The sequence below is a fragment of the Octopus bimaculoides genome, chromosome 13, assembly GCF_001194135.2.
Source record: "Octopus bimaculoides isolate UCB-OBI-ISO-001 chromosome 13, ASM119413v2, whole genome shotgun sequence".
Taxonomy (NCBI): domain Eukaryota; kingdom Metazoa; phylum Mollusca; class Cephalopoda; order Octopoda; family Octopodidae; genus Octopus; species Octopus bimaculoides.
This window is the reverse complement of record NC_068993.1, coordinates 1,574,908-1,585,519: the sequence shown is the minus strand read 5'-3', so window position 1 is coordinate 1,585,519 and position 10,612 is coordinate 1,574,908. Positions and strand designations below refer to the sequence as shown.

Genomic DNA, 10,612 nt, shown 5'->3' with positions numbered 1-10,612 from the left:
TATATATATATATATATATATATATATATATATATATATATATATATATATATATGCATGTGTATGTATATGTATGTCTATGTATGTGTGTGCATGTGTTACCATTAAACAGTAATTAGAGTACTCAATACAAAGTAGAGCCTAAGGTTGATGGGAAATGTCCATACTAACTCAATTATGTATTGGTAGACGTTTAAGTTCGTGGCAAAACACTGAATAATTTTCATTGATCAGGGCCACCATTTTTATTCAACCAAAACACGGCTGTTCGAAATTATGTAATGACCAACGTAATGTAAACAAGAGAATTGTACATTTATATGGTTGCTTCTCTTTACTTGATACACATGTATATATACGCACATATATTTAGTATATTATACACTTGCAACTTTTTATAGTCAGATGGGAAGGCAGATCTCGGGACTCTTTACAGCACCTCCAAGACTAGTGGGAGAGGGGGAGGAAGGGAGGGGGTTATCCTTGAACTGTAGGCCTGGCTTGAATGCTGCCAACAGAAAAGATTCCACTAAAGGCACCCAAGATGCCACATGGCACTTCTAAATGCATTGTGCAAGTAGGCCAAGATGAGGCTTGAACATAAAGTCTAAAGAAATGTAACAAATACCACAATATATCTGGTCCCATATTTCTTACAGTTCTGTCAATCCTCTGCACTAGATTGGTCCTTTTTTATTGACCCTCAAAAGGATAAAATGCAAGGTTGAGTCAGGCAGAATTTGAACCCAGAGCACAGACTGTTGGAATAAATACTGCAAAGCATTTCATCTCAAATGACTGCCAGTTCAGCACTACTGTGCCTCTCCATAAGTAGTTATAAGAACACACACACACACACACACACACACATAATGACATATCTATATACATAAGGTATGTTGCAGCAATTTAGCTTTTTACTTTCTTCCTTTCACTTTGCTGTAAAGGATATCACTCTCTCTCTCTCTCTCTCAGTTCCTCCCTTTCACCTTCTAAACACAAGTATGAAACCCGTTATGGGTGGGTGATTGTAAAAGTACATCTTCTCTTCCCATTTATTGTTTCCCTTTTATGCTTACAAATCTGATACATTGTAAGCGAAAGTAAATAGATATGCTTGCATACACACACACACACACACACACACACACACACACACACACACACACACACACACACACACAGACAAACCCTGTCTTTTAGTTGCAGCCCTGTTCTGGTTGCAAAAAAATTAGCAACACTGATGTATGATGCTGCTTAAGAAACACACCGTTTCTGCACTGAAACTTCAAGACTGCTAGTATACATATTCAGGTATAGATTTCCCCCCTACTTCTCAGTCCACAACCCCCCCTCCCATCAGCATCCAATAGTTTTGATCAAAAGGCTCTTCTGTCATGTTTTCTGCTTTTTAGCTTTGAGTGTATGTGTGTAGGTACATGTATGTATGTATGTGTGTATATTATCTCAAGTCATATATGTTATTATTATTATTGGAAAAAATTCAATCTTACAGCTGTTCCTGGGATATCCCAAAGTATGGAATATTCCGTCTTGAGATGTTTGTCTTGCCTTAACGTTTGTTGTCCTCTTTAACAACTATATGTGTGTATATATATATATATATATATATATATATATACACACACACACACACATATACATACATATATAATAATATTATATATATCAGGTTGTGAAAAAAGTAAGCAACGTTTTGAACCATGAAGAATTTGTACCAAATTTTTGCAGAATTTTGAATTTTTTTAAAACATTATTTTGCAATGGTCTGATAATGCAGACACAGTTTTGCCCGAATGCATCAATAAATTAACATTGATATTCTTTTTTCGCTGTTGTTACAATCATCTGAAATGGAACTGTCAAAGCACAGTATTCGACCAATTTTGCTATTCAACTTCAAGAAAGGACGTAAAGCAGCTGAAACTGCTCACATTATCAACGTAACGTTTGGGGAGGAAATGACCAGTGAGTGGTCAGCTCAAAAATGGTTTAAATGAGTTCGCAGTGGAGACCTGAGCCTTGAAGATCGTGAGTGTAGTGGACGCCCACCTGTCATCGATGACGGTCAATTAAGGACTGTCATTGAGAAAGATCCACGTAAAACCACTCAAGAACTGGCAAAAGATCTTCAAGTTAGCCAGGAAAATACCTGCAACCATTGCATGCGATCAGAAAATCAAAAAAGGCTTGACAAATGGTTACCACACGATTTGAATGAAAATTTAGAAAATGCACAGATATGAAATTTGCTTGTCACTTCTTCTCTGTAACTAGACTGACCCATTTCTCGACCGTATTGTAACTTGCAATGAAAAGTAGATTCTGTACAATAGTAGATTCTTCGCAGTGGTTGGACCAAAATAAAGTGTCGAACACCTCCTCTAAACCTGAGCTCTTCAAAAAGAAGGTTACGGTGACTGTTTGGTGGTGTATGACTGGACTCATCCACTATAACTTCTTAAAAGCTGGAAAACCTATTACTACAGAAACATATTGCCATGAAGTTGTCAAAATGAATGAAAAACTCCTACTCCTCCATCCCAGACTGGTGAACAAAAGAGGGCCAATCATTCTTCATGACAAGGCTCCACCACACGTTTCACTAATGACGCTCCAGCAGTTGAAGGAGCTTGGCTACAAAGTTCTTCCCCACCCAGTTAATTCCCCAGACCTTTCTCCTACCGACTTCCACTTTTTCAAGCATCTTGATGGTTTCCTGCGAGAGAAGGAGTTTAAAAATCAAAGTGTGTTCAAAGACTTCATCAGCACCAGAACTCCAGGTTTTTACCTTACCTGAATAATCCAACTTGTAACTCATTGGCAAAAATGTGTTGATTGTAATGATACTTATTTTGATGAATAAAATATCCGCAGCATTGAAATATATTTTAATGAATTTCATGTTTCAAAACGTTGCTTACTTTTTACTCAGCCTGATATATGTAATCAGATAATTTAAATATTGAATTTTAACTTAGGGTACAAGATACTCATTCCTGTGTGGGAACAAACTTTTCAATCAACCACTAATTAAATTTTTTATGTTTTCATCATCACCATCTTTTATATAGGCATAAGTGGATGGTTTGATAGGATCTGATGGATCAGAGGACTGCATCATGTTCCAATGTCTTCTTTGGCAGGGTTTCTATGGCTTGATGCCTTTCATCATGCAAAGTGTATAGAGTACTTTTTGTAGCACCAGCACTAGTGAGGTTGGCCCCCTCAGTGTGTGTGTGTGTCTGTGTGTGTATATGTGTGTGTGTGCATTACTTTTATGGAAACAAAAGGGTTTATAGGACTGCGAAAAAGAAGTGTTCAAATGTAAATGAGACAGAGACAAAAAAAAAAATTAATCAGAGAACAAACAACAAATTCAGGTCAACGACTTTATATAACACCACACTTCCACACATTTGATCATATATAAACATTACCATGGCCCTCAACATATAAAAGGAATACATATATAAAAGTACAAAATATATAGAACGGCCTATCAAGAAAAGGTATATACAATCAACTAAAAATAAGTAATCAAAATGAATTACTAAAGCATGTTAAGTGACTAAAAATCCTGTAATTGTAGAAACCCTAGGTTACATCCCCTTGACAGATTCAGTCTGACTACAAATGTTATTTATAAATGCATTGTTAAAGAGGGGGGTAATTTGGATCAGTTTTACATAAGTAGTACTGTCAATTTTAAAGCAAGGTATAGGACCCACATGAATTTATTTTCAGATGAAAAATATTGTAACTCTACTACTCTTGCCTCTTATATACATGGTTTAAAGTAGAATAATAAAAGTTCCTCTCTTGAATGGTCTATAATCTTGAGAGCCCCTAATATTAGAGTTAATATTAACAAGTGTAAGTTGCGTATAAGGGAATCTCTTGCCATCCTTAGGTCCTTTGGGCCTAAAACATTAAATAAATTTACAGAGGTGATCCCTTTCTGCAACCATAAGTTTTCTTCTACTGTTCTGAAAGTAAATAGAAGTAAAGCTAGATGTGGTAAATAGTATTTAGTTTGCCTACCGGGTTTCTAAACTGGATAGTAAAATTCCTATGATTAGCAACCACCTACATGTTTGGCCATCAAATTATTATTTTTTTTTGTGTGTGTGTTATAAAATTTTAGACTGGTCCTGCTATAAGTTGTTATCTTTAAATAAGTTTCTGCACCTGTATTGTAACTTTTGTGAAATTCCTGTTCATCCTGATGAGGGGGTCATTGCTGAGATGTGCTTTAACTCGCAACCGGACTGCGGCAGTGAACTACCAAAAAGGCCATAGGTGTGTTTTGACCTGATTTTGTGGAACTTTTTATGCTCCTTGGACTTCAACCTACAATGGGTTTTTTTCAGAAATGAACTATTTTGATATATCTTTTTAGTTATTTTTTTATTTTTTAGTTTTTTTAGTTGCTTTACACACTTTAGTAATTCATTTTGATTACTTATTTTTAGTCGATTGTATATACCTTTTCTTGATAGGCCGTTCTATATATTTTGTACTTTTATTTGCATATATATCTTTTACCTTCCGTGCTTTTATATATATATATTCCTTTCATATGTTGAAGAACATGGTAATGTTTATATATGATGAAATGTATGAAAGCATGGTGTAATATAAAGTCATTGACTCTATCTATTAATGGATCCACATCCCCCTACATCAAAGGCTCAACACTTATATATTGATGTAGCAATTGTCAATCAATGTGCTTTGTGGGGATTATTGTGCCATAGATTGCCTGCAGGTGTGCTGCATGTCTTTGAGGTGACTCAGAAAATACCAGGGTATTTAGGAAACTTTAGTGTTTTAAGGCACAACATTGGTGCATATGTGTTCCTTTGAGGCCAAGTGCAACACATACACTCATTTTGTTTTTCTATGTAATAAAAAGAATAAAACATTTAAAATAGTCATGGTATGTCATAACAGTTTTGGCAATTTGTTTAGTATGTTATCGATTAAAACAGGTGAAAATTGTTGCATCAGTGAATCAAGGTTTATATATCAAAGTCTCAAGGGTCAAGATCCAGATATCAAAGGCTCAAGACATACATTAAGGGATTAAGAATGATGTAAAAATAGGTCATGATTTAAAAGGTCAGAGTTTATAGTCTGAGAGAGACAGAGGAAAAAATTTATTGATTCCAAAACAGTTTTCAAACAATCAATCATATGATAAACATTGATGAGATTAGAAGGGTTGAGTAGAAAGATGTTACTGGAATGTCTGGAAGGGAAAATTAAACAACTTTTAATCGATAACATTAATTAAAAAATATTAATCTTTTTAGACTTAAAAGTTGAAAACAGTTTTAGTTATCATAGCTTGTTACTTTATATCCACAACTGATGTCCTGTTGAGTATTTGGACATTTAAATTCTATATGCTTCAGGACAGCTAATGTAGAAAATGAGTTCTAGAATTTGGGGGAAATTTTATCTGGAATGGAGTATCAACCTATCATATTTACACATACGGATACACACAACAAAGTACATATCACATACAGACACACACACAAACACAAACAAGTACATAGAGAGAACAAAACATCAATATATACATACATCCCAAATAAATATGTATACTCACAGACACACACATACACATCCATGAGTATATATTCATACACACACACATGCGTATGCACACACACACACATGCACGCAGTCAATTCTTTAATGAATCAATCTACACTCTATTTACATAACATATTCAATTTTATCTTCATCTGAGTTTTACACTGTACACACACACACACACATATATACACACACACATGTACACACACACACATATATATATATACACACACACATACATACACAGATGTTCATAAACTAACAACAAAATGTAAATGAACATATTCACATATATACAGTGTATAATATACAATACTTAACATATACATCAAACATTATATACACTTGATAGTCAATATATACATAATATCACATTATATATACATTTCACACTCATTGCTCTTTGCCATCACTCAGGTCAACAAACACACATTAAATATATATACATATATACAAATATATTCTCTAAACAAACCAAGCTTATCAATAAATGCCTAATAAACATTCTTAGCTTATTAATACAATTATTTGTTTAATTGAGATTTTACAATTCCTAAAACACAACAGAAGCCATTTTGTTTGTTTTTTTTAATTTGAAAGGTCTTTGAGAATTGGAAAGCAATCTCCGGTGTGGGATAGAAAGAAGGAAGAATTGAGTGTGAAACCTAAGAGACATCAATTTACTTCAGTTGGTAAAGAATATCTTGAAATATTGAGGTGGGGGACGGGGAGGAAAGGGGAATACAATTTGTTAGGGTAACAGAAAATGATCTGGAAAGGGGACATGGACATCGAGGTTATCATGAAACAGAAGAAGGTGGCTTGGGGGTGGGGGCCAACAAAATATTGATCAGTAATTAATTATATTGGGGACTCTATCAAAGACACACTAACATGCACACACACACACACATAAACAAACACACAAGCATGCATACATATCAATATACATTACATCACACACAAATATACAGAGTGTCCATACATTATCTTAACAACTTCCACACTTCAAATTGTAAAGGTAATTTATGGACACCCTGTGTACTCCTGCAAGAAGACTGTACAATAATATACAAGGTTAATGATAATTAAAATTGTAAAAAAATGAATCTATTAATTATGAAAAAGTTTCTAAGGGAAAGAAGAAGCCATGAAACTGAGACTTTAGAATATGTGTGTGTGTGTGAGTATGTGCGCGTGTGTGTGTTTATATGCATGTATGTGTTGTGTGTGTGTATTTGTATGTTTGCTGTGCATGTGTGTGTCGTGTGATGTAGTAACAAACACTCTCTCTCTCTCTCTCTCTCTCTCTCTCTCCGATCTGGTACATACCCTTCACTAAGACTAGCTATGGTTCAACTAAGTTTGCGAGTCAGACACTCGTTAATAAACATCGTTACTAGATTCCAATCCTGGTCTTATACAGCAGCATCAGTGGAAGAAGGAGATAACGTTGGAAATACTAAACTTTGGTCTGTCTAAAGTGACTTGGTACCTTTCCCTAAAACCGTGGTCTTCTCACTGACTGAGCTCACAGGAGGCGTTAAGAGACTGCTCAGATTGTTTGCTTTGGAGAATCTACAAAATAAAGACATAAAAACACAATCAGATTAGAAAAACTAAAAAGGTTCCTCCTGACATACAATCAGGTTTTTTAGTTTCTAATTAATAAGTCATTGATTTTATTCACTGCTATTTAGAGTTGCAATGAAAGCGACTCAAACAAGCAGCACCTACAACTAGAACTGGCTCATGAAGAGGAGCAAGGACTGTCCAGTGCATTTAGCTTTAGTTTGACCCTTTTGTTGCCAACCCCTGCTGAAGAAAACAGTAAACCAAATGGAAAATGACTGAGGAATGAAACTCAAAAGTGGGGAAAAGTTAAACTTATTTCAACGAAATCAACTGAAGAGAAAATAATAACTTACTTGGATGGACTTGTGGATCTGGAAATACTTGAATAATCTCCAGTAATTGGTGGGGAAATACCATGACGACGAAGTTCTTGTACAGCACGCTCACTAATTAGAAAAAAAATAGGGACTCTTAGAAGCCTGACTGATAATGGCTTGCATGATAAATTCTTCACGGAATTCATTGCTAACTCTAACTTTCTGACACCAATCCTATACATGGTAAACACATCTGTCATAAATCATTCATCTGCAGATAGCTTTCATAGCAACCACCAAACTACACATGGTACTTTATCAAAGGCTTTCTGCAAAGTCAATGAGTATCATCTAGAGCTAGGAATTCCTTCTGTGGTTGGTTTACAAGAAAGCTGTGTCAGAAGTATCCCACCCTAACCCTAACCCTAACCCTAACACAAACCTGAACAGCATCTTCTCTAAACTAATTCTTTTCCTAATTAGCTCTTTCTCTTGCATTTATAAGATGGTCGAAGAAGGAAGATATGGAATCTTAAAGAGTCAGTGAAAGCCACAGGTTTAGAGAAACATTTGACAAACGGGAAGAGGAGAAGGAAACTTAGGATACAGAGGGTAGTCTCTTAAGGGTCACCAAATAGATCTTTAGTTGGGGCATGGTTCAAGGCAGGTGGAAGGGGACATTTTGATGGAAGAGTACTGTAGATATACCCATACAAAATTAAGAAACAGGATTAGAAAAATTGGAAGAAAGTCGGTAGCAAAGAACTTTTCTAAAGTAGCTAAAAAAATTGGTATTTATGTGGATGACATCTCTAGATTATTTAACCAATTCTAGTTTACTAGTCTAATAAGTCTACATACTTGTACATTCACTTCTATTACTACTTCAGTAAGTTCAGGGTAAAATCTGACTTGCTGAAGAGACCATAATAAGACCAGAACACATACAGTTATTTCCCATGCATTTAAGATAATCACTAATATCAGTTTTTTTTCTCCCTGCTTAATTAGCTCTAATTAAATTTTCTGTAATTATAACAATAACTAATTAGTTGGGTTTTTTTTAAGTCTGTAGCAAAATTGATGATGAACTTCCCAGATAGCTATGATCTGGATGATGAGAGAAAAAAACGATAAATTTCACAAGTGATTTTTATAAAAACTAAAATGTTGCTATTTTAACAGCAACTTATTGCATACCGTTCAAATTTCTCACTGGTTAGCTGTCGTCGGAAGCGTTCTATATCTCCTTCCAGTTCAATATTCCTTGTCCGAAGAGAAGCAATGTCTCTGCTCTGGCTTTGACTAAAAGAAGACAAAATTATTTATTTTTGATGCAGATTATGAAGACCCAACAAGCCAAATGCTAGCAAAAAGTCTCTTCTTCTGGGTCAGGAGCAAAACTTAAGGGTTGCTGCCCTTAACACTGGCATGATGAAAGGTGAGTGTAGGGAGATGGAGAAGCTGCAAGGGTGGAGAAGATGAGTGGATGAGGAGTGAGTAGAAGAGATTAAATGAAGGAGATTTTCAGTTGGACCCCTCACAGGATAGAACCATTTTAAATCCTAAGTCTGCTGCACCAAGCCTGACCTAGGGTTAAACAACAATAGCAATATATAACAGACAACCAAGAAATAGTGAGCTAAGGGAACCTGTATGTGGTTATTCAACTTGCTAGAAATAGGAACCAAATTGCTTTTAAATCACTTTATACTTCTTAGAAAATGTATGTGTTAGACAATGTAGTGGTAGGTTCCTTGGATTTAGGAAAAAGATGGGATGGTCATGGCCGGCTCAATTTGAGTTAAGTTGGGGGTTAACCAGCAGCAACAACAGAAGCACCAACAACAATAACAACAACAACAACAGCAGCAACAACAACAGCAATATCAAGACAACAAGGAAGGCTCTATGCAAACACTTGATTTGCTGGACATAGCAGTCAAATCTCCATCAAGTCATAAATTCATGTCTTTTGGAAAGAACACATTGAATATTGCAGTCCTAGAAACACTACATCTAAGGGGGGGATTAAAAAAAAAAAAAACAAGGTGGTCACTTCTGGAACGCCTCTTGTCCTAAGACTAACCTAAGGCAAAACAACAACAACGAAATACATTTTCAATAGACGTGACTCACAGTTTACTTTCATTAAGAGTCAATCGATCTTTTAACTGTTTCAGTTCAGCATTACGTTCTTGAAATTCCAATTGGGAATGGAATTCCTTTTCTCTGTTATTCTGAAGCAATTCTTCCAAATTTTTAACACTTTTTCTTTCGGTAGAAAGCTGTTCGCGTAATGTGTCGGCCTCTTGTTTCATATCAAGGATTTGGGAATGTAACTGGCAGGAAAATAGAAAATCACTTAATTTTCCATCAGAAGAATTCCATTGAATAAGACAATGATTAGAAAAACACTTCTATATGGAATTACTACAACAGGTGAAACAGAATATAAAAGAAGAGCAGGTGCCAACACAGGTACGAGGCAACAACTCATCGGATTCATTAGAAAGTTGGATGGAGGGCCTTGCAGTATTTGTTGCAGTTCTCCTAGCCTTGGGTTCAAATTCAGTAGAGGTTGAATATACCTTTCATTGTTTTGAAGTTGATACATAAAGTGACTGGGGTCATACATGTCTATATATACACACACATGTAGATAACAGGCAAAAACATCCTCTTCAAGATTTGTATTAAAGGCAAAGAAGTTTTCTGTGAAACTTATATCTCAATGAATGAGACAAAAGCACAAATAAAGAATTATCCCAAATATATAAATATATATAAATATATATAAATATATAAATATATATAAATATATATAAATATATAAATATATATAAATATATAAATATATATAAATATATAAATATATATAAATATGTAAATATATGCATCAATTTGATGCACAGTTTTAGTATTATTGACTGTTATGAACATTTGAACTTGTTAACATCGAAAATTTTAAACATGTTTTTCTAATTCATAATTATAAATTTGTCTGTTATGAACATTTAAACTTGTCAACATTGAAACTTTTAAAGATGTTTTTTCTTATTCATAATTCTGAATTTTTACCATTGATA

At 34.6% G+C, this 10,612-nt stretch overlaps 1 protein-coding gene across 6 annotated transcripts in view; it reads right to left on the bottom strand.

Moving 5' to 3' along the window:
* Positions 1-4,524: 4,524 nt before the first annotated feature.
* LOC106868062 (centrosomal protein of 135 kDa) overlaps positions 4,525-10,612 on the bottom strand; it is a 46,104-nt gene continuing 40,016 nt past the window's right edge. For 5 of the 6 annotated variants that reach the window (XM_052972299.1, XM_014913171.2, XM_052972300.1 and 2 more), the window contains 4 exons: positions 9,663-9,865; positions 8,724-8,828; positions 7,560-7,652; positions 4,525-7,209 (listed from right to left, as the gene is read on the bottom strand). In XM_052972299.1, coding sequence (XP_052828259.1) covers positions 7,110-7,209; positions 7,560-7,652; positions 8,724-8,828; positions 9,663-9,865 — 501 coding nt within the window. In that variant the 3' untranslated portion in view covers positions 4,525-7,109. Of the gene's footprint in view, positions 7,210-7,559; positions 7,653-8,723; positions 8,829-9,662; positions 9,866-10,612 lie in introns of those variants that run through there. The other variant, XR_008265347.1, reaches the window with a different exon arrangement.